This window comes from Maniola jurtina, chromosome Z (assembly GCF_905333055.1).
Source record: "Maniola jurtina chromosome Z, ilManJurt1.1, whole genome shotgun sequence".
Classification (NCBI taxonomy): Eukaryota; Metazoa; Arthropoda; class Insecta; order Lepidoptera; family Nymphalidae; genus Maniola; species Maniola jurtina.
In genome coordinates, this window is record NC_060058.1 from 4,909,997 (window position 1) to 4,934,769 (window position 24,773).

At 36.1% G+C, this 24,773-nt stretch overlaps 1 protein-coding gene across 1 annotated transcript; it reads right to left on the bottom strand.

The window, feature by feature from the left end:
• Window positions 1-1,578: 1,578 nt before the first annotated feature.
• Window positions 1,579-20,264, bottom strand: LOC123880414. Its single transcript, XM_045928522.1, has 3 exons — window positions 20,219-20,264; window positions 2,541-2,699; window positions 1,579-2,461 (listed from the first exon to the last, which is right to left on the bottom strand). The coding sequence occupies exons 2-3, from the start codon at window positions 2,681-2,683 to the stop codon at window positions 1,582-1,584; spliced, it is 1,023 nt and encodes a 340-aa protein (XP_045784478.1). The 5' UTR covers window positions 2,684-2,699; window positions 20,219-20,264; the 3' UTR covers window positions 1,579-1,581.
• Window positions 20,265-24,773: the final 4,509 nt, after the last annotated feature.

The window sequence follows — 24,773 nt, forward strand, 5'->3', positions numbered from 1 at the left end:
TTTGAACTAAGTATCTAGAATAACTCCGAAACTTTTCCGTAGTCACAAATTGTGTTTATAGAAATGCTTCATGGAATTCAGTGGGTAAGTAACTAATAAGTTACAATTAATTTCCTTGCTTAGTCACGCAAAGAAGTTGTTTCAAAATATGCAGCGCACCCCATAACTTCAGCTTGGGTTTGATTAGGACGATCCATTTTGCATTTTTTAATTCCATAACAAGTTAGCCCTCCACTGCAATTTCGCCTGATGGTAAGTGATGATGCAGTCTAAGATCGAATCAAGCTAACTTGATTGGCGTGTGACAATTTTATCAAACCTACACCCCATATAGGTTTCTACCGGGACGTTAAATCACTTGGCGGTAGGTGGTTCAGCAGAAAAAGTTCAAAAATTATAATTTCCTAATTTGGCCCTGCCGGGAATCAAACCAAGGACTTACTTATCACTTACAAGAGCGCTCATCACAAATCGTCAAATTATTATTAATTTAATCTTAGCTCACATTATAAGCTTTTAACCTCAACTTGTCCTTATGGATTTGGATATTCGGAATATCCTGTGAGAATATTTAATTATATCCTCTTTGAAATCTTTTGCAGTTTTTGATCGGGCTTCGAAAGCCCGGTCAAAAACGATTCAGCCGTTCCGAGTTCCGACAAACAGGTCGACAAATTTTTTATAAATTTTGGATACTTTCAATAACCATAAAAATAAAAAACAGTTATGTAGAAATCACAAATAAACACTTTAATTTATATTTTATTCGTAGGTACTTATGTCATTATTAAAGATTGGTTTATCCAGGTTCCGTTCACCATTATTCTAAAAATTAAAAATCGTACATAATAATTATTATTTACCATAGATAGGTAATTATGCAAGTTTCAATACGCATTATTCTCAATATGATTGCAAATCTGAGGTACCTGTATTTCCAAAGAATGTTAAAGAATCTTGAAGTAAGTATGCTTACAACTTTAGAAGTTCGGAAAACTTGTTGACGCCTAAGGGACGCGTTTATAGATGACTAGCCGATGCCCGCGACTTCGCCCGCGCGGATTTAGGTTTTTTGAAATCCCGTGGGAACTCTTTGATTTTCCGGGATAAAAAGTAGCCTATGTGCTAATCCAGGATATTATCTATCTCCATTCCAAATTTCAGCCAAATCCGTCCAGTAGTTTTTGCGTGAAGGAGTAACAAACATACACACACACACACACACACACACATACAAACTTTCGCCTTTATAATATTAGTGTGATACTTATTTTATTAACTTACGTAAATTACATGGAATCTTCTTATTCCACACTCATAATATTAAAAGGATAATTTTATTGATTAACTGAAGTACAGCTTAAAGCGGGGTATGTGTTAGGCAATTCTTGTGTCTAAACATCAATAAGAGTCTAGAAACTTGAAATATTATAGGTAGGTTTTCTCTACACATAGTCCTTCATCAAAAAAAAATCTGAAATTACACGCAAGAGAAGTCTGGGTCAGTTAACGTGTTTTAAATATACTTAAATAAATTACTTATATGTAGTATCTAAGATTATAATATCTAAGTATATAAATTCAGTTATTTTTAGCTTTTGATTTGCTTTCTGTTACAATTCTTGATCGATTAGTTAATTTAAAAGTTTTACACATCAATGTTACTTTTCCACCTGAAACGTTTTGGTCTAATGTTTTAACCGTGTTAGTCAACATATATTTATTGACAAAGCGAGACTTTTTATGGTTAGTTTGAATGTTCGGATCCTCTTGTTCCGTGTCAATGGCGTGCTGTGGTTTTTTATTATCTTCATAATCAGACATAGTGGAGCTTGAGCTGTAATTACATACTACATCCACTCTTATGACTTGAACTGTTGCGGGACTCTCCGCCCTTGATATAGTTAGGCTTTTCCTTTTTCCATTTTTGTGAAATGCAATTCTGGTATCTTCAGTGTTATCATCTTGAACTTTTTTGGTATCGTCTTCAATGTTTATCTTAGCATTTTTTTTGTTGCCTTTTTTTGTTTTGATTAGATCAAACTTATGTTTTCTTCTAGGGTCAGTTGTTCTTAAGTCTACTTGCGTAGCTTTATTTTCCTTACTTTTATTATTTAAACAAAACAGGACGATGCTAGATTTCCCAGAAGATGGCCGAGAGCTTTCATTATTTGAAAAGTATTTTGAGTAATCATCGAAATAATCACTGAGTTCTGAACAACGGCTTTCGTATAGTGGATCGAAATCATCTACTATTTGCTTAACAAACATGCGGTGTTGTTGGTTGTTAGGTAAAGTTTTGAATTTAAAGCTGGTCCGCGGTCTACGCCGTTGATCGACGCTTCCTTGAAACTGTATATTTTGCACTGAAAGGAATAAGTCCTCTCGAAATTGGTGAGGTAGTCCAATTTCATTTGTCTCTGTTAATACATCATCATTGTCGGTATTGTTGCAATGGAACCTAAAACAACAAAAACGGAATATAAGTTAAAACTAAAACTATCTATCTAAAATAGTACCTTATTAAATTATTTTCGAACCTATCGAAAATGTCAGTCCACCGCGTATCTTCCTCATGATCTGGATTAACCATGCGTTTTTGACAAAACCTTCTAGGCTTTTCGTTAGTTATTTTTGTTCTTGATTTAGATCTGTCTTGGAGCTGCAGCTTTGCGCATTTCATTGTGTATTTAGTCAGTCTGAAATAAAATAAAACATGTTAAGATCACTTTAGTGAATCAAATGTTGCGGCTGACAACAAATATTCCGGATGCGCACTTTTAAGAGGGGTCCATCCGTCACTCGCTTCATAAAAACGTAGTTCCAATTTCATTAGCAACCAAAGTCCATGAAATTTTGCAGACATATTCTAGAAACTAATATCTATGTTTGTAGTTTTCCAGATTTCTGTTAAAGTATTCGATTTCAAAGTTACGCGGTCTGAAAAATTTACATACAAATTTTTGAGCGCCTGTAATTTTATAACTACATATTTATAGAAAAATCTAAAACACCACAGACTCAGATATTAGTTTATAGAATATATGTCTGCAAAATTTCATGGACTTTGGTTGCATAATATTCAAATGAAATTGGAACTACGATTGTATGAAGCGAGTGACGGAGAGAGCCCTGTTAACTATATGGAATTAGGTGCGTTTCAAGCAATCAAAAATCACTTGCTTTAATGGTGAAGAAACTTCTTGACAAAACCTGCATGCATGAGAGTTCTCCATAATCTTATCAAAGGTATGCGAAGTCCTAACCACGCTTGACTGTTGTGGTTGACTAATTACCTAAGCCCAATGATGTTAGAATAAATTATTCTAATATCATTGTCTAAGCCCATCTCATTCTGAGACCCATGCTCTATAGTAGTCTGGTGATATGTTGAGATGACTTTAACACTGAGGAGCACCATAAGAGTAAGAGCCCTACTGCTGCAGTAAGTGGCGTTCGTAGAATTGTATTTATATATTTCCATGAAAAAAAATCAATCAATTGTAACTGGCGTAAGTAGCGCTTTTTGCTTATCGTTGCCTTTAAATATTATAACTAAAGAGTTTAAATATAACTACTTAATCCTTATATTATGAAAAGTAGAGCGAACGTGGATTTTTAACCCCCGACCCAAAAAGAGGGGTGTTATAAGTTTGACGTGTGTATCTGTGTATCTGTGTGTCTGTGTATCTGTGTATCTGTGTATCTGTGTATCTGTCTGTGGCATCGTAGCGCCTAAACGAATGAACCGATTTTAATTTAGTTTTTTTTGTTTGAAAGGTGGCTTGATCGAGAGTGTTCTTAGCTATAATCCAAAAAAATTGGTTCAGCCGTTTAAGAGTTATCAGCTCTTTTCTAGTTTTCTTGTAGAAAAGAAGGTTAGATAACCGTTAGGTTCTTAATATTATGTCAATTGACAAATGTCAAGCTGTCAAGATGGACGTTGCCTAGATATACATTATTATTTATTTGAAAATGATGTTTTGGAAAACTCAGCTTCTTTGGATCCAAGTCCAAGTTAATTAGTCCAAGTTAGTTAGTCCAAGAAAATCGGTTCAGCCGTTTGAAAGTTATCAGCTCTTTTCTAGTTACTGTAACCTTCACTGGTCGGGGGTGTTGAAAATTTTTAATTTACACTTGTACCTAATTTGATAAAATAATAGATACCTACTTACTCTAAAATTCATGATCTATTTTAAAAACACCTCTAATCAAAAGCAAACGGTAAATAAATTAGCAATTACTGCAAACGAGGACTTAGCAAGCGTCTTTCTATTCTTTTTCAAAACATTGTTTAGTTCTATTCATTTTGGAAGTAATTATCTTGGTCGTCGCTTAGCGCCTTCTCCTTCCTTCCTATTTAATTTACTTTGTATAAGAGGGAGATAGAAGTCCGCAAGGATTTTCTAAAGTATTGATAAACCTACAATGCCGGCAGGATGGTGTATTTGATCTAGCATCGTAGCGGTCCACATGTTCTTGGGAATGGCTTCGCCAACGATGCAAAAAATGTTTCTCTGTATAATTGTGCACGGCTTGAACAATTTTGATAGTTTAAACTCTTTCTATAAAATATTCACCAAAAAATATAATTTTTGAACTCCAAGATACTGTTAAATATGTAGGTAATCAAATTAGTTTAGTAAATTATTGTGTAAGAGTTGCTTAGTAGGTTCATAATAGGTGTTTTGTAAAAATGGATAAAAATCTCAAGAAAGTAGATAAGTAAAATACATTTTGTAAAATGATGTTACCTCTCTACTGTGTTTATTTAACTCAACTACTCAGCGCAGATAGGTAGTATGCTGTGTGGCATATTTGGCTTTAGAGAGTTGCCCTCTAGTATCCTTTGAACCCAACATAATATACGTAATTAATACCGGCTATGTATGCAAATATTACATTACGTTTATTATATTATAGCTACATACCGGTCTACTACAATTCTTTTCGTTAATTTGTATAGCCTAGTACCTAGATAATTATATTTTTAGGGTCCCGTACCTCAAAAGGAAAAACGGAACCCTTATTGTTGTCTGTCTGTCTGTCCGTCTGTCGTGTCTGTCAAGAAAACCTATAGGATACGTCCCGTTGACCTACAATCATGAAATTTGGCAGGTAGGTCATTAAAAAAAATCTGAAAGTCGCCAATTTATGGTTACATCATTTAAAAAAAATGTGTGTTAAAATTCAAAGTAAGATAACTGTACCAAGTGGGATATCAAGGGATTTACTTGTACATTTTTGAACAGATTTTTATTTATGTTATGTTATGCTTAATAGTTTTTGATTTATCGTGCAAAAAGTCGGGTAACACCCGAGTACGGAACCCTCAGTGCACGAGTCTGACTCGCACTTGGCCGGTTTTTTGTGAAATAATTTATTTTATAAAACAACTGTCATAATATTTTGAAACTTATTTCAATAATCGTAATTTAATAATAAAAAATCTCTTCATTCCAATCTTTCATAAAAAGCCTGCAAGTGACAAGTTAACCCATAATTTTGACGACTTAATTGAAATCGATTTCTTTTTATTGTTTGAAAAAAATCCTAAAAATGACTTAATCGTGACTTGGTGATATCGCGTCACGGCTTTAATTTGCATAATTACTGATACAAAATAAAAACACATTTCGCTACGTCTTTCGAGCCGCCGTCGACTGTATTTTTAGCAAGCTCAAATTTCCACACGACACGCAACCCTGTGAATTATACGACAAGTAGGGCTAATTTCGTAAGGAAATATGCAGATGGTTAAAAACGTTTACTATTACATCGAGTATGAATGCTCCTTTTAATGACCGTTGTGATGTCATCTATTTATCTATTTCTATTTGAATATCTTCTACATCTATTTAATCAATAATTTCATTGATCAGTAAAGTAATAAATTAGCACAAGAATCTGTTCTGTGTTGATCGCAAGAGATCCTCGCCCAAAAATAAAATCTATCAGTTGAAACCATGAAGACAAATGACGAAATCTAGTTTTAAAAACATCATTCCTCATAAAATATAATTAAAATTACAGATGAGGTTAAAAATAATAATAAATATAAGTAATAAAAATCAGTTTCCAAAAGCACTAAAAATAAGGATCAAGATTGTTTATTCTCTCTATATAATACCCGCACACAGCTTCGAAATAATAGGCACAGCTGCTACACGACTAGACAAGCACACAAACGCATTTCCTCGGTGCATCCATCGCACGCGGACATCTTGGATAAGAAAAAATGCATTATTATTATCCTGGAACCAGGACATCGATACCGGGCACTCAATTTTAAACTTTATTTCATAAGCGAAAAAGGCTAATTTAGATAACTCGAACCATGAAAGCGATAAACTTAGATTTTATCCTTAACGGAAGGAAAGTGTGCCATTGTAAAGCTTTTTGGTGCTGACAGAAGATTCAAAATCGTTTGAGTTTGGGTAAGGAATTTAAGTTTAATAATGCTCGAAAAAAAAGGCTATGTATCTTAGTAGGCGCCAAATGCACGTTGCACAGCTCCTACGAATCTATAGAATTTTGTGAGACGTGATTTTTATTGCACGTGGAATATTATCGTGTGCTTATGTATTTTGCGTATGGACAGCGCAATTGCAGTAGAGTTACATTGGATAAACCTTTTGTACATCGTAAAAAATAGTACTTAACTACCTATCACTCTTAGGGGAAGCTTTTTAAATAGATAGGTACTAGATAGGCATAAAATCAAAAACAGCACTCCTGAGTAACTTTAAACTTGATAAGCTCATTTGTTTAAATAGCTACTGATTACTTAACAAAAAACAATTCAGTAATTTTTTTACTTTTCACAAATTTCTAAGGCTTCTTATTTCTACTTGAACGAGAAATAATAAGTAGGTAACAAAGGGCGCAGCTCAGTAACCAACTAAGACAATTGAGTAAATTAGAAAAGGCTTGAGCTTTCTTTGAAAGTTTATTTTGTAACGGTTTAAATTTCAACTTGTTAGTAGGTAGGACCTACTTTATTACCTTTCCTAAATTTTATATCATTTTTCGTAAGCTTATTTTCGGGGGAAGTTTTATGTTTAACTAGCTGATGCCGCGTGGATTTAGGGTCTGAAATCCCGTGGGAACTTTCGATATAAAAAATTACGCAATCGGTTCAGAAATCTCGGAGATTTCGGTGTACATAGGTAGAAAAACACAACTCCCTTTTTGAAAGTCAGTTAAAAAAGTAGCCTATGTTACTCCCTGGCCAATCCTCTACTTGTCTGTGAAAACCCCGTCAAAATCGGTTCAGCCGTTCCGAAGATTAGCCTTTTCAAACAGACAGACAGACAGACAAAAATTTTAAAAACGTGTGATTCAGTTATGGCATCGTTCAAATAACCATATGAGCTTAATAAAATTACAAACAGAAACTCCAATTTTATTTATTAAAAAGTATAGATATTGAATGATACCGAAGAAGTAGGTTAAGGTATGAAATATTTATTCTATAATTAATTAGCTTTTTGTAATATATTCATTATACATATTTTTGCCAGCTGTTATTATCTTCAACTCATTTCTTGGTTACTATAAGTAGGTACTGAATACTGATATACGTTTTTACAAAACTAACACCAACCTCGAAACAATTTAGAATTACATATAAGGTAAGGTTCCCTAACAATAGAAATACCTGCGTCCCGAATCCCAACTGAAACTGGATATCCTTGACCTCCTTAAAAAATTAAAACCGTATATTCACTTGCAACCCTACTATGGTGAAACAGGCATGACCACTATAATACAACCTGTCGCTGGGTCAGATACTATAGGGGTCACAACTAACATCCCGTATTGATTTCACTACCGCATCTTTATTCCTTTCAATATTATCATGACAAAAGCTGACCCCCTGCGTTTCTTTCAGAAATATAATAGCATCTTGGACCACGCCCGTTGCCAAAAGGTATCTTTTGTGTTATAAAATTTAAAAAATAGGCTGATTTATGTTTGCGTTTTACATTAATTTTTCTGTTTGAAATGCTTTAACTCCTCATAATGGCGTTGGAAAGTTAACATTGAAAAACACAAATTCGAAGACGTGCATCGATATAATATATCTACCTAGTTTAGTTATGTTAGTAGTTTACCTGAAGGATACAACAAGAAATAAAGAGATCTGGGAGAGGACAAGGATTACAACCTCCAGCACTGCCAAGAGTCACTAATAGAGATCTCTTATAGAGATAAGTGCTTCCCTATACTCTTTTTCTTTCTTTTTCTCTTTATTGTTACCACTTTCTGGTACAAATAAAAATTATTAATATACTTTTTAGCTAAAACATTAACAAGTTGAATTTACTGAGGGCAAACTGGGCTTGGCGTAGAAGCCATGGCCGTCATATGGATACCTTTATATAAGTACCTACAATACTTGCACAGTGTAGCTGCATGAGTGATGGGAGAAATGGCTGGCCGAGGACTAGGTCTAATGGCACTCATTAGGAAAGGCGTGGGCAGCTAGCCCTGGCTAAAGTGATGAAAATGCTTTAAAGACTAAGTAGGTATAAATACTTAATTTTATTGCGAAAGTATAAATTATATCTACAAATGAAGCGTCCATACCGCTCGTTGCACAATGTATGTTATCACCGATGAAGTTCTATAGAAATTGCCCATATTCACGACCCCTTTGCCCTAAAATCTATCACAGACCAAACAAAGCCGTGTGCGCGAATATGTAGCAGTGAGTAAATAAAGGGATGATATATTGTGAAGACTGATGTGATTAAAAAAACTATTTCCCTTAGTGCTGTCAAGGTGCATTCTTATTAGTGATGTGTTTATATCTCACCAGATATCGATAAATTTTTATTAATAATATGTTTTATACACGGGAATAAATAAGTTATTCTTGAAAATTACGTATTTACTTATTTAACTCGTTGATAAAAGTCATACTGTCCTATCTATTATCATTATTTATTTATTGTATCAAAAATACCTACTACTTAAATCAGGAAAACTTTGGTCCAATATTTAGAGCCAACCTATTTAGTGAATGCATTCATATTTCAACATACAACTTACTGTTAACTAGCCATGCGTGGCTATTGGCCAAACAATGCGGCTAATTGTATACAATCTATCATCCTTATTACCATCATGAAACGATAGTCGTCCATTGCTGGGCATGGGTCTCTTGTAGGGACTTCCACATACCGTGGTCATGCGCCGCGCCTAAATCCAGCGGCTATGCTTAGAATTTCCCTGCGTTATCAAATCAGACATGAGAAGATCCCTATGGATCTCTTATGAGAACAAGAGTAATTGACAAAGCTCAGCGGGTTGCGAAGCTGAAGTTATAATGGGCAGGCCACATATTTCGCTATCTAGCTATCTAGGTAGTGTATCTAGATAGCTATACCTCAGTCAAACTAAGTTTGCACCTCGCTGGAAAGCGGCGCCTCTCCCACTCCCCCGCTCACCTCCCCGCGGTCGTCTGGTCTGTCTACTATGCGTCAGTGTGACGTAATCGACTCGAGGTGCAAACTTAGCTTGACCGAGTAGTGTATAGTATGTCGATATCGATAAAGTTGCGCAGCGTATCTAACGATCCTCAGGTGAACGTAATCGTTGTGGGAACTATTTCTGCCGTCTCTTTTGAAAAATGTTTCCGTCCTTCTCTAAAATTGTTAGCGAGACAATCTTACACAAAGCGCATTGAATACGATAGATGATTGAATGAAGCTTCAGCGCTTGCATTAAATCGTGTCAACGAAAATAATAGGTACCTATAAGTAGTGCAAAATTTTGGATATTATTACATAGTTGTAGTATGTCTGTATTAGATCTTCTATATATTGTATAACCAGGTAGGTGGGTAACTACCTATTTACTATAATCCTAGTGATTATAAATAAATTAATAAACTCTGTGCCTCACTTTTAATACTGCTTTTACGCGATTCTTAATTGGTACAACTACAAATTGTCCCATCTTCGGCTCCGAGATTTAATATTTTTCACTTGTAAGTAGTCTTCGCTACGCTTCAACCCACTCGCACGTAGTTTAGCTATATAAGAAAGAAAGAGATAGCATGCTCCCTACTTTCATAGCAGCCATGCCGGCTACAGGCGTCATTCGTTTTCGTGCGCGCGCGACTACCGCACGTAGTAAAAGATAATAAAAATAATAAAAAATAAAATATTTCTCAAGTTAATTACCATGCCGAAAAGAAGGCACATAGCACTGTGCATAAGCATAGCATAAGGAAAAAAAAATGGCGTAAAAAGATTAGAAAATATGAAGAAAAATTACGATGCCAGCATTACGGATCGGATAGTGAAGGTATGTACGAAAAAGTTATTCTTTTTGTTTCCATGCTGGCTATTTCTTGGCTACTTATAGCAATTATATCTCTGATCTACTACGTGATATTAGACCGTAGATTAAAAAAAAAAAAAAAAACAAAAAAACAAAACGGCTTCGAGTCAATACGAGATATTGACCAATAGCAATATATTATGAGTTAATACGAGATATTGACCAATAGCAATATATTATGAGTTAATACGAGATATTGACCAATAGCAATATATTATGAGTTAATACGAGATATTAACCCTTCTTTTATTTATTTATCTTTTCAACTTTCCCCGGTCCCCGCAACCAACAGCACGACCGCTATCTTCTGTCGTGGAAATTCCACACAGGGCTGACTCGATTGAGCCAGAAGTATGGGGCGTGGAGCCCCCGCCATCACCACCTGCGGCGGTGGCAGCATCTACATACAGTACCCGATCTGACAGAGGTTACAAATGCACCCCCTAGTGCCGACTAGAACTCTTACTCGCTTTAGGGGATTTCGAGAGCCTCCTTAAAGAGGGACTAAAAAAGGAGGTAAGGGGCGAATTATTAAAAAAAAAAAAAAAAAATGCTTATTTCCAAAAATCTGTCCCCTGCTGAAGCCCTCCGTGCTCAATCCAGAAATTAGCGCAATGCTAACAGAGTCGGCCCGGAATAGAGATTCCCGTGTTTTAAAAAAAGCAAAACCAGCTGGCATGTGCTTTTACAGTACTCAGCAAGACAATGTCGGACATGCTAACTAAACAAATAGAAGCACCGGCGATTCTGAAAAATCTTGCAGATGCGGGTAAATTGATTGCTGACTCCCATTATTTAGAATCTGAAACCAGACGCTCACTCGTGACGCCTATGGTCGACATAAAAATTGGTTGATTTCATCAAGTCTTCACGGGGCATCCAGAAGACGGGGAAACTTATCCAATCTTCAGCCACATCAAGTGAAATACTACCGCGGCGGACGTCAGCCGACCCGCGGCAGGGGGGCCAAATTCACGCCGACGCAAGTTTACCAGCGCCGTTCAACAGCGTACCAACCACAGCCGGTTTGCAGCGGGCAGCGAGCGTCAACGCCGCCACCATCGACGTCTCGACGTCACAAGCAGTCGTGGCTGGCGAAGCAGAAACGATAAGTTCCCAGGTACATGCGGGTCGTTTAAAATTTTTCATGAGAGCTTGGAAAAATATTACTAATGATGAAGCTGTTCTTAATAGCATTTCTGGGTATAAAATTCCATTCACCGAATTACCAATTCAGGACCCAACATCTTATCCAAAAATATCTCTTCCCAATAATAATAATAATAATGAGTTTAAGTTTATCTCAAGCAATTCGTAGATGTGAACCGTGTAAGGGCCAATTTGTTTCAAGGTATTTTTCTGGTCCCCCTAAAAGTAACGGTGAAAAACGTATTATTTTAAATTAAAAAAAAAAAAAAAAAAGCTTAATAAGTTTGTAACTATAAGTCACTTCAAAATGGAAGATATTAGGACTGCAATTAAGTTAATGACCAAAAACTCTTATATAGTAAACCTAGACCGCAAAGAAGCTTACTTTTTGGTACCAATACACAGAAATCACACAAAATATTTAAGATTTTTTTCTCTTTACGAGTTCTTGGTTTTACTTTTTGGCTTAAGATCGTTGACACAGCTTTGGTCTTTTTTGAGCCATTTTGCCGCTTCATATTTTGTTAAACACTGCATTTACGTAAAATATATTCATACTACATTGTAGAATATTTCCTGTTTTATTAAATTGGAAGAAAATATTTCCCAATTTATTTTTATTTCTTATTTTATGGCCTGAAATATCAAAAGACTATTAGTGAATTTTGGGTTTCGTCTCATCTTTGACATTCACTACATCAAAAGTTACTAGGTCAAATCATACAAAGACATATATTTTGTTTTTAAAGATGAGGTCCTGAACTAACAAAGTGACAGATTCAAAGTTTCAATTGGCATTTTTTAAATTAGAAAAATCCAAACCAAAAAAGTTATAATTTTATAAAATTATAGTCATGTAAAACTATCATTTAGGTGGATTATTTTACTTTATTTATAAATAAAATTAAGTACTCATGAAAGTAAAACATATTTACAATATATGTTATGAAGGGGTTAAAGAAAACATCTAAATTTAATTATTATTTGTTACCAAAAATAAACTTGAAATACACCATAAAACTGCGCAAACATGCAGTAGGAATCGAACTAGGAAACTAGTATCGGTCGAGGCTTTTCCGAGAACGGACGTAACACTTGTTTTCTGAAAATTCTTTGAAAGTTTTCTGAAAGTTTTTTGAAAATTCAATTATTTTGAAAGTTTTCTGAAAGTTTTTTGAAAATTGGATTATTTAGAATATACCTGAAATTGTAGTACGACTATCACATCTCAATACTAGGTATTTTTAATACTCGTAATTTTTTCTTACAGATAGTTTAAAACTTTTGTATATATAATATTTTCATTTTTGTGTTTTTCGTATGTAGTTAAGGATTATAGCTGTTGTAAAAATGTAATACATAATTTGAAGAACGAACTAGAGAATACCTATCAAATCTTATCAAACAAGACCATTCTGTACCCAACTAGGGTAAGACAGAGAATTTGGCAGCTATGTATGTGTGTTTGTTTGTTTATCGATTCCCTCATTATTGCCAAACTACACATTAAATTTAATATAAATCCCGTCCCGTATGTTAGAGGCTATATTATGACGTCAAAACAAATCAATTTAGGAGATATAACCAACAAAAAACCAAGAAGTGTTGCGAATTTAGAAGTACTTAGATACATGATATGGAAAAAAATAAAATAAAAAATGTAGATATGTCAAGAAAAAATTAACTTCAGACAGATGGCTAGAGTTTGATATCAAATCAATTATGCAGATTTCGAATATATATATAATTATACTATATATAGCTCAATTTTATACATATAAAGATATACTTAATTATCTACGATGTATTTTTGGAAAAGGGACATGGAAACCCATCCTCTTCATCGGTGCCTTTCCCTGGTGGTGGGTGTATTATCAGGCAAGCTTTCGCCAGGCAACAAGTCCCTCCATCAGCAATGAGTACAATTCTTGCATCCTTGTCGAATAGTACAAAATCCCAGTATACTTCTAGCTTTAAACTATGGTATGGTATGGCTATTGCAATACTAAAAGTTTAGATCCTTTAGATATTCAGGTTTATGACTTACTGGACTTCCTAGCAGATTGCTTAAGGAATGTATCCTCTTATGGTTCATTAAATAATCATCGTTCAGCTTTATCTCTTATTACCATAAATAAGGTGGGCCAAGATGAACGAGTAAAGAGGGTTTCTCAAAGGTGTTTTTAAAATTAAACCAACCTTTCCTAAGTATGATACCACTTGGGATCCAAATGTAGTTCTTAATTACCTTGCAAACTTATACCCAAATAGCTCTGTTAATTTGGAACAACTCACTAAAAAGCTAGTAGTTCTACTAGCCTTGTCTACTGGACAAAGATGTCAGACATTAACGTTAATTAGGATCCCAAATATTAAAATGAGCAGTGAAAGGATTGTTATAACGATTACCGATATTATTAAAACTTCAGGGATAGGCAAATCACAACCGAGACTTGACCTCCCTTATTTTATACAACGGCCAAGCGTTTGCCCAGCGGATACACTAGTATCCTATATAACGATGACCTCGATCTGCAGATCTAGTCACGATGACTTATACTTACTACTAAAAAACCCTTTCATCCTGCTTCGTCCCAAACCATTGGACGATGGATAAAACAAATTCTCACAGCTAGTGGTGTCGATACGGCAATATTTAGTGCTCATAGTACTCGACTTGCAACTGCTTCTGCTGCACTACGAGCAGGTGTCAGTGTCGATACTATAAGAAAGACTGCTACCTGGTCAGAGCAGTCAGCAACCTTTGCGAATTTTTACAATAGACCTTTGACTAACGATAATTTAGGTTTTGCTAATGCACTATTTAATGTTTCGCCTAATTAAGTTATTTTCTTTGTATGGAATACAGATTCAGGTTAATTTTTATGTTAATTTTCATAATAAATAACTACTTATTTTGTTTAATCTAGATTTGTTTTTGGTTTAATATTTTACCCTCCAACGTTTCCATTTGCTCTGAACATCTTACAAGTGAAAAATATTAAATCTCGGAGCCGAAGATGGGACAATTAAATGATCAAACGAACTTACCAAGTGAAGTTCGATCTTGATTGTCCCATCTTCGGCGAAGAGATTTAAGGTCCCTCCCATCCCCGTCTATAATAATTATTTATTATTTACCCGAAACATCAACGTTGGAGGCCTTGTTATTCTCTAAACTAAATGACGCCTGTAGCCGGCATGGCTGCTATGAAAGTAGGGAGCATGCTATCTCTTTCTTTCTTATATAGCTAAACTACGTGCGAGTGGGTTGAAGCGTAGCGAAGACTACTTACAAGTGAAAAATATTAAATCTCTTCGCCGAAGATGGGACAATCAAGATCGAACTTCACTTGGTAAGTTCGTTTGATCATTTAATAATAATTAATACAACTGATTCCTCGTTCTTTGATTTTCTAAGACAAAATTAAAAACAACTGTTTTATAGAACCAAGATGGAAGGCAGTAAACCTAAAGAAAATTTTAAATTAGTTAGGTAAGTATCTAAAGTAGGTAGGTAGGTCGGTAGGCCTTACCTACTTCATATTATCAAGTTATTCCAACTTTTATTTAATAGGGCGTAATGTTGGAGTTAGGATTAAATATTTACACACAGAGCATACTGAAAGATACCGTAAAAATAACAGTTACTACCTATATTAGTAGGTAGAATAGTAATTTTAGATTTGGAAAAACTTGTTAGTAATTAGCATTAATTCTCTTCTGTTCTTACCTATTTACTTTTTCCAATTAGCTGTTAGTTTTCCTAATAAAATACAACAGAATAAAAATAAAATAGAAAATTATCTATTGGCCATCTGGATATCTTCCCTAAGACAACACACCTGCCCAGTAAGAAATCGTTAGCTGTATGTAGGTAATACCCGTTGTTAATACCTACCTATTTGGTCACCTGTCTCCCTGAGCCATAAACAATGCTTAACAGGGCTCTCTCCGTCACTCGTTTCATACAATCGTAGTTCCAATTTCATTTGAATATTAAGCAACCAAAGTCCATGAAATTTTGCAGACATATTCTAGAAACTAATATCTATGTCTGTGGTTTTCCAGATTTCTGTTAAAATATTCGGTTTCAAAGTAAAGCGGTCTTAAAAATTTACATACAAATCTTTGAGCCCCTGTAATTTTAAAACTTCATATTTTTAGAAAAATCTAAAACACCACAGACACAGATATTAGTTTCTAGAATATGTGTGCAAAATTTCATGGACTTTGGTTGCTTAATATTCAAATGAAATTGGAACTACGATTGTATGAAACGAGTGACGGAGAGAGCCCTCTTAAGTTCCTATCCTATCTAAAACAACAATATTATCGTGTAAAAAGCCTAATTTTCATTATGTTCAGCTGTAGTCATACAATTTAGCTGAACAATATACTAGTGAAGCAAATAACAATGAGTCGTATTTCGGTGCTTTTGTCGGGTGTCTTTGTAATAGTCAAAGGCGCCGCTCAATAGAATGTCTACGAAATTTTACCTCGGGACCATTAAAAATCGCTTTCTAGGTGAAAATATTAGTCGCAAATTGACTTACTAATGGCACATTTTACAAGCACGATGCTATCAATGTATTTAACTATAAGCTCAGAATACATACTTAATACCTACATATCTTTGTTAATACCTACTTAGTACTTGTCCGAGTTAATCTTTAAAATAGCTAAACCATTTTAACGGGTTTACACAGGTGCATGGTATAATTTAGGCTACTTTTATTATCCCGGTAAAACAAAGAGTTGTACGTACCTACAAGATTACCTTAATCCTTTCGAATGAAGTAACGGTGAAAACTAGTACTTGTGGTAATATCAAGTAAAATTAACAAAATAACCAATAGGTACCTACTAGGTTCCTACTTCGTTGTGCGTGTTGTTGCCTATGACGGAAGTAAATAATGGACCCGAGTTATAAATTATAGTTGACCTTGATTTTACGGATTGAAAAGCCCTTTAACCCGATAACTATACCTAACTTGCTTTGCATTATTAAAGCGGTGATATCCTAGTGGTTAAGACCTTCTTTTCTGGAGGTCCAGAGTTCGATTCCGTTCAACACGCACCTCTTTTCGGAAAACAAGGAAATGCGTATGCCTGAGAGATTTTCATAATGACCTCAAAGAGATCCGAAGCTTGCCTATACGCATTTCCGCATTTGCTTTCTGCTCTGATCATTCTGAGTGGTGAAGTGCTCAATAGTTACCGAAGATGGGTTGAGATGATGGGTGATGGAGGTGATGAGCAAAATTTTTTTATAATACGAATAATGGAGTAAGAGCCAGCGCTCGCCAGACCTTTCTTATTTTTTTTTCTTCTGAAAATTTGACTTTAGGTATAATTTGACGTAAGATTTATACAACTTTATTACGCGCTATCTCCTAAAGCCACCGTGGTCCAAACTTCATAGTTGCTAATCGTTCCTCCCTGTGTTGGGGCCAATATTATGCAGAGAAACTTTCAGCTTTTATAAAATAACGAAAGTCTGGCACGCGCTGGCTCTCTCTCTCTCTCTCTCTCTCTCTCTCTCTCTCTCTCTATAAGAAGATACGTAACTAAGAATAAATAAATATCTGCAACCGAACAATTGAAGAACATTCCAATAAGGCACATAAATAACTGATAGTTACCTACTATCTCATCTTTATCATCAAATAAGGCAAGGCGTCATCTCTTGGCCGAAGCCGGGTTGCAGCTGGTGCGTCTTTCCCAATCGCCCTGCCTCGGGTTCCTTTCGTATTTAGTGAGGAATCTACTAATAGATAACCGTGAAAAAAAAACAAAAGTCTGCGGAACATTTAAGATCGATTCACACCAAACACGTACAGGTGACACGTGCGTGGTGACGCGCATAGACCCCATAACAAACCGGGATAGGCATACGTCCACGCTTTACGCAAGTGTTGTGCCATGTTTCATAGAGTTCCATACATTACAACGCAATGGTACGCGCTACGTCTACGCTTACAAAACGCTTAGCGAAGAAAAACTATTCTATTTTGTAGGTAAGTATTATATACTATATCCGGACATCTATTTTCAGCATGAAATAACTTCCTATTATACTACTATAAACTAAGCTACTAGCTAGTGTACAATCGTAACTTTGTCAAGTAATCGTGGCATAACATGTTGTGACGTGGCTTTAAAGATCAATATCATATGGTGCAAAGACAAGTGCCTTACTTTAGGAGCCTAGGTGTATACAGGGTGGAACAGTCAGGTCTGTAGGGGATTTCTAATTTCCCTAATCATAAGGCAGATGTTTAAAAAACACGAAACTTCATCTAAACTTCAACTTCATAAAAATCTTATGTATTTATTCATCGCAATTGCAAATAAATAAAAACTTTGAATAAAATGTACAAAACATTCGCTCATAATTAATGTATTTGAGCATTCGCTCATAATTAATGCATATTAAATCGAAGTTTTATAAAAACTTAAAGGTAGAGCAGATTCAGTTTATGCTTTAATGTAGTTTCAATTACAGCCTGTATAAAATCGAACACGTTTTTATTTCAGATCTAGATCACGCATCATGTAAAATATTTATAGTTCCTTGACTGGCACTACCTATCTGCTAGTCAAAAGCCGTATCCACACTGGAGGCAAAGGCTCAGCTGTTAGTGTGGACATGCGTCTGGACTTGGGTACAGTAGGTTGTTCAGCCAAGGCAATGCGCGCTTGCCTAACCCTGAGGGACGTCCCTCAACAGAGTAGTTTATTTGGCTTGTGAGGATGTTAAGTGAACCCTTAGCGTTCGTTGGGTGCATAATTATACCCAATAGCACTATTAGTTCAATGCCCAATGGGTTAAAATAGATATCCATAATAATATTTCAGTACTTGTTATATACCATGTAGGTAGGTACTTCTAAATTATTTTAATTTATTCAAGCGATATGTTTAACCTCCATCATCAACTCATCGCCGGCTCACTACTGAACACGGGTATCTTCTCAGAATGACAAGGCAGACTTCACACACCTTTGAGAACATTATGGATAACTCGGTATGCTGGTTTCCATCACGCTGTTTTCCTTCAGCGTTAGGGCGGTCACGCACTCATCCGATCCGAGTCCGTGAAAATACGTTCCGAAGTAGTCATAAAACTATTTGTATGGGGGTTTAGACTAGATCCGACTTAGATGATCCGTATCTGTCTGTCATCTGTGAGAATATCTCGTATGCACCTTAGATTCAAATCGGACATATGAAGTAGATATGTCAAAGATGTCCACTGAATATCTTCGATTTGGATCAGGGATCGGATAAGTGCGTAAGCAATATCCGAATTCAATTTTTTATATCCGTTTTTTGTTTTTAGTTGTAACAATAAAGCGAAAAAGAAAGAAAAGTAGACTGGGAAACACTTATCTCTAGAGATCTCTGCCAGTGACCCTTGGCAGTGAAAGATTTCACGGATATTTCCGGACGGACGGATATAACGGATATTTATTTTCACGGATTCGGATCGGATGAGAGCGTAACCGCTCTTAAAGCAAGTGAACCTCTCCTTCTGAATAGGAAAGGACCCTCTGAATGGGTCATTTTAACCAGTATGCTATCAAGATTTAATCAAATTAATAGAAACTTAAATCTACACGTGGTAAAAACGACAAATCTTATACTGTCTAATAATATTGTATAATAGTAGAGATATCAGAATAAGCAATGTATAGGGGTAGCTCTGAATGATCGAGGGTAGAGATAGAGTGCATGCCAAAATTGTGTTAGGAATTGTGCAAGAATTACTCTAATTACGACATGATCCCAAGGCAGATCATATCATAATTTAATCGATGCATGTCGAAATATATTGCTGAGAAGTTATTGCTATCTTCACGAATGATAGGACTAACAAAGGGAGTAGATATTAACAAAGCGAGTAACAAAGGGATAGAAGAGATTCCTCGCCAATCCTGTTCTTCGCCAATGGACAGCCTGCGTAGATTCTGGTGTGAGCGAGGCTGGCTGGAATGATGAAGCTGCCAGACAACGGAAAACTAACCCTACGAAACCCAGAATAAAGAAGTAAACCAAGAAGATAAAAGAGATAAAATACGGGCATAATTCGTGAGGACCCTCTTCTCTGATAGCTACTTGTCTAAATATAATATTATTAAGTTTTCATGTAATAAAACTAAATGTATAAAATCTAATAACTGTTATACATATATCTAGTAAAGAATTCTTGCCAAAATTGTGTGAGGAATTTGTGTATTTCTGGCTGATGCCCGCTTTGTACGCGTAGATTTAGATTTTCAAAAATCCCGTGGGAACTCTTTTATTTTCCGGGATAAAATATATGCCTCCAGGTCTTCAATTACATCCACGTAAAAAATCAGGTCAACCCGTTGCTCCGTTGCGGCTTAATTGAAGGACACACCAATAAACCAACAAACTAACAAACAAACATACTTTCGCATTTATAATTATATGGGTATTGATAATTGATCCTATCACAATAATTAGTGTATGTCTAAATATTAAATATGTGTGATATTAGCCTAAAAATAAATCTAGGTACGCGTATTAAAACTAACAAAGCAAGTGTGTAAATAGTACAAATAAAGCTTGTAAACTGCGTGAGGGATTTTTTCACTTTCCTGAGATCATGTCATAATAATTGGTGCGTCAAAATATATTAGCGAAAAGTTAGGTCTACACGTGACGAACTAAACAAAGGGGATGTTACCGGCTTCGGGCGCCGCGAGCGTGGGGCGCCGAGTCCGACCGATGTCTGCGCAACGACTACGCGAATGTCGTATAATCATAACCTTTGATTGCTAAGCCGTGCTCTCATTGACACGCGATAATATACCAGAATTTCGAATTTCTTTTAAATCTGCCACTTTTTTCAAGCTGTAAAAATGTTGACGTATGGCGCTGAAACGTGGACAGACAGTTGGCTTAGACCACAAGTTCAAAGTCGCTCACCGTGCTATGAAGCGGACTATGTTGGGGATCTAATCAAAATTCGTGACGAAGAAATCCATAGGAGAACCAGAGTGACCGACATAGCTCAATGAATTAGCCAGCTGAAGCAGCAGTGAGCGGGCCATGTCTGCCGCAGAACTGATGGCCGCGGGGGCAGACGTGTTCTAGAGTGGAGACCGCGTATCAGCAAGCGCAGTATGAGACGATCTCCAACCCGTTGGACTGATAACCTTAAGAAGATAGCGGGAAGTGGGTGGGTGAGGAAGGCGGAGGATTGGAAGATGGTGTGCGGTGGTGCGCTTTTGGGAAGGCCTATGTCCAGCAGTGGATGCAAACAGGCGGATTGCTTGATAGAAAAATGTTGCACTAAAACTTCGTTGTCGACAACTTATAGATGTTCATTCATCACCGCTGGACATAGCTGATGAGCATCGCGCTGACTAGTTCCAGAGGTTCCCTGCGATTTGTTTGATGTCGTCTACCCACATAATGGGAGAGTCTCGCAAAGATGTACTTTCCGGTGCTAAGCCAACATTCAGCACCTTGGAAGTTAGAACCCCACGGTCTATTGGTTTGGCCAATGGCTCTTATAGCATAAGACTCTAATTGCGTTCAAAAAGCAAATTCTATAGAATAAAACCCATAAGAGACATGTCAATTTAACAAACCATAATTCTATCTTTTTCCACTTAGTCATTTCAATGATCATTGAAATTAAAAAGTACTGTACACAAGTGTAAATTAAAAAATTTCAACACCCCCGACAAATCATTTTCAAATAAATAATTATGTATATCTAGGCAACGTCCATCTTGACAGCTTGACATTTGTCAATTGACACTTGAATATTATGAACCTAAGGGTTATCTAACCTTCTTTTCTACAAGAAAACTAGAAAATAGCTGATAACTTTTAAACGGCTGAACCAATTTTTTTGGATTATAGCTAAGAACACTCTCGATCAAGCCACCTTTCAAACAAAAAAAAGTAAATTAAAATCGGTTCATTCGTTTAGGCGCTACGATGCCACAGACAGATACACAGATACACAGATACACAGATACACACGTCAAACTTATAACACCCCTCTTTTTGGGTCGGGGGTTAAAAAGACATGCCCACGTGGAACGCTTCCAAGAAAGCTCTCTGCGTTTCCCAGCTGAACCGCCAGGCTTATATTATTTAACATGAAAATAATTAATTAATTTCTTTGTGCACGAACCCTAACTTCGTGTTCGTACTTTCTGTTAAAGGGTGTTCCACTTCTACGGTTAGGTGCTTCTATTTTATGTTAGGCTAGATTTGAAAATTATGTAAATTTTCAAGGTCACATTTACACGAAATACCTATTTGGCGGATACAGCACTGTTGTTCGAATGGCTATATTTTACGTCGTAAGGCAAGAAATACCTTGAAATATATCTGTAATAAAATAATTTACAACAATCATGTGATAAATAATGATTATTGTAAATCATTATCAGTCAAAGAAGAGCTTTTACTAATAATATTTACAGCAATCATTATCACATGACCCCTAGACTTTTCATGCTCACCTCTGCTTCAAATTTTAATTTTTTTCGTTGTGATAAAATGCGGCGTGCCTTCTGGTAAGATTTTTTCTAACGTCTTCCAGTGTATTCTAACCCTTTCTACTCTACTCAAATTAACTCTACAATTAATAGTTCTGGTTCTATTTTATTCGTATTCCCACACATACTGTTGCCTTTTGATTTTTTCAATATTCTATAATTTTGAGTTTAGCTACACTACGGACCCATTTAATTAACCTCTCTTCGCTCCATATCGAGATCGGAGATCCATATTATGTTAGTCAGACCCAAGATAACAGGAGATTGAATCAAATTATAGAAGCTATCATTTACTTAGGTTCATTAATAAAACGATACTTTTAAATAAATACCTTTGGGCATTAAAACTGATTTTCCCAAACTGCTGTAAACATAAATTGCAAATAAAAAAACACGTTCGACCACCCATATTGCTGTAGCAACTATTTTTCCATCCCTCTCTAACACGGACCATGAAGCATACTTTGTTTGTCTGTTGTTATCATTGCTGTTTAGGGGTGGTCGTTTAGGTTTTTTTTCAACCTGTGTCACTTTTAGTTGGCCCTATAACTTTTAAGTTTACACGCTATTATGTTTTATCGTATTGATTTGACTTTATAATCATGAAATGTAAGTTATTTATTGCTAACTAACCTAATCTGACCTAGGTTTTTTAAATAAAACTGCAACTAGACCAAATAATAAGTATTTATGAAAATACCTAATAAGTGCATTTTGAAAATTTTAATTGGAAGAGGCGTTATTATCAATCAATCGACCTATTTGCGCTTGTACAGACCACATGCCTTCACGATGCCTTTGGTTTCCAACGATACGCTTACCTACCGATACGTGGTCTCCGCTCTAGAATACTTTGATAGGAGTGCAAGTGATATAGAGCCTAAAACAGTAGGTTTCTTCTCATTTTTAGGGTTCCGTACCTCAAAAGGAAAAACGGAACCCATATAGGATCACTTTGTTGTCTGTCTGTCTGTTCGTCCGTCCGTCGTGTCTGTCAAGAAACCTATAGGATACTTCTCGTTGACCTAGAATAATTTTCAAATTCAATTTGGCAGGTAGGTAGGTCTTATAGCACAAGTACAGGAATAGATCTGAAAACCACGAATTTGTGGTTACATCATTTAAAAAAAAATTAAAATGTATTTCAATTTTCAAAGTAAGATAACTATACCAAGTGGGGTATCATATGAAAGGGATTTACTTGTACATTCTAAAACAGATTTTTACTTATTTTTATGTAAGTATAATAGTTTTTGATTTATCATGCAAAATGTTGGAAAAATACCCGAGTACAGAATCCTCAGTGCGCGAGTCTGACTTGCACTTGGCCGGTTTTGTCTATCTGTCCGTCAACGAAGTCATACTTTTTCCTTTTGAGGTACGGAATCCTAAAAAGAGAAAAGTGGTTAAGAAGGTATACCTATATCTAAAATATCCAGCTAAGATAGGTACAGCACAGACAGCTCCTATTATCTTTCAAAATGGAGGGTTGCGGCTTTTATAATAACACTGCAAACACGGTCTTAGCTAAGGGCGAGTACACCTCTTTTGTCTGAAAATTTGCTTAGCGTTGCTTTTAATTTGGTTTATTTATTTAAGGCCGCTGTTTAAAAACCATTCATTGTGACTTTACATCATATCTAATAATAACAAGTATTTTTATTTTATCTGGAGTGGAGACTGAGTACCCATGCAAGCTTAGTGTGGGGCCGTTGGGGCGCCCTCCAGGATAAATGGACCAACGATATAAAGAGGCTGGCGAGAATTGGGTGCATAAGGAAGGCTGAGAACTGAGTGTTGTGCCTCTCATTAGGGAAGAACCATATCCAAAAGTGGTCTTCCATGGGCTAATGATGATTATATTTTTATTTTTACCTGTTGTTTAAATATTTTTGATCTTCTGTTTAACCCCCGACCCAAAAAGAGGGGTGTTTTAGGTAACTTTGATTTATGCATCTGTGTATTGGAGGACTTTTCTATCAAATGCGACTCGTTTCATGTCGTCACTGACATATTTCGTCTATTCACCTGGTGGGACTTCCAATGCTGCGTTTTTTTCAAAATCAGATACAAGTTAGGTCTTGACAGCAATCTCACCTGGTGGTAAGTGATGATGCAGTCTAAGATGAAAGCGGGCTAACCGATTTCTACACGGCATCCGGAACACTAGCGGCAGGGCTTTGTGGGTAGGGTGGTAACGCCACGGCCGAAGCCTCTCACCAGACTAGACCAGAGAAATTATAAAATTCAAAACCCTTGCCGGGAATCGAACTCGGGACCTTCCATTGAGTCCATTAAGTCCACTGCGCCACGGAAGTCGTATTTTCCGGTAGAATAAGATGCTCAGGGAAACACACGGGACCATAGCTACTGACTCGCCTTTCACAAGTAATAATAGGTATAAATCAAAATAGTTTTTTTTCTCTCTCGTCTGGCTTTACAAAGATTAGCCAATGTCTAGTTTGTAGTTATTTGAAAGTCAGGGAAACTATATAAGTATGGACTTCGTCTGTGCCGGCACTCGCCGACACATGCGCGGCACCTCTTTAGAGCGCTTCCCAATCAGTTCAACCACCAAAAACACCAGCAAAACACAAAACCCGGCCACTTCTAACAAAAAAAAAACACTCCAAAAAGGCAAAGCATGCGCGCCAGCAAACGCCAACACAGACGAAGTCCAATCAAAATAGTAGTGAATTTTTATTACCTTAACACGTGTGT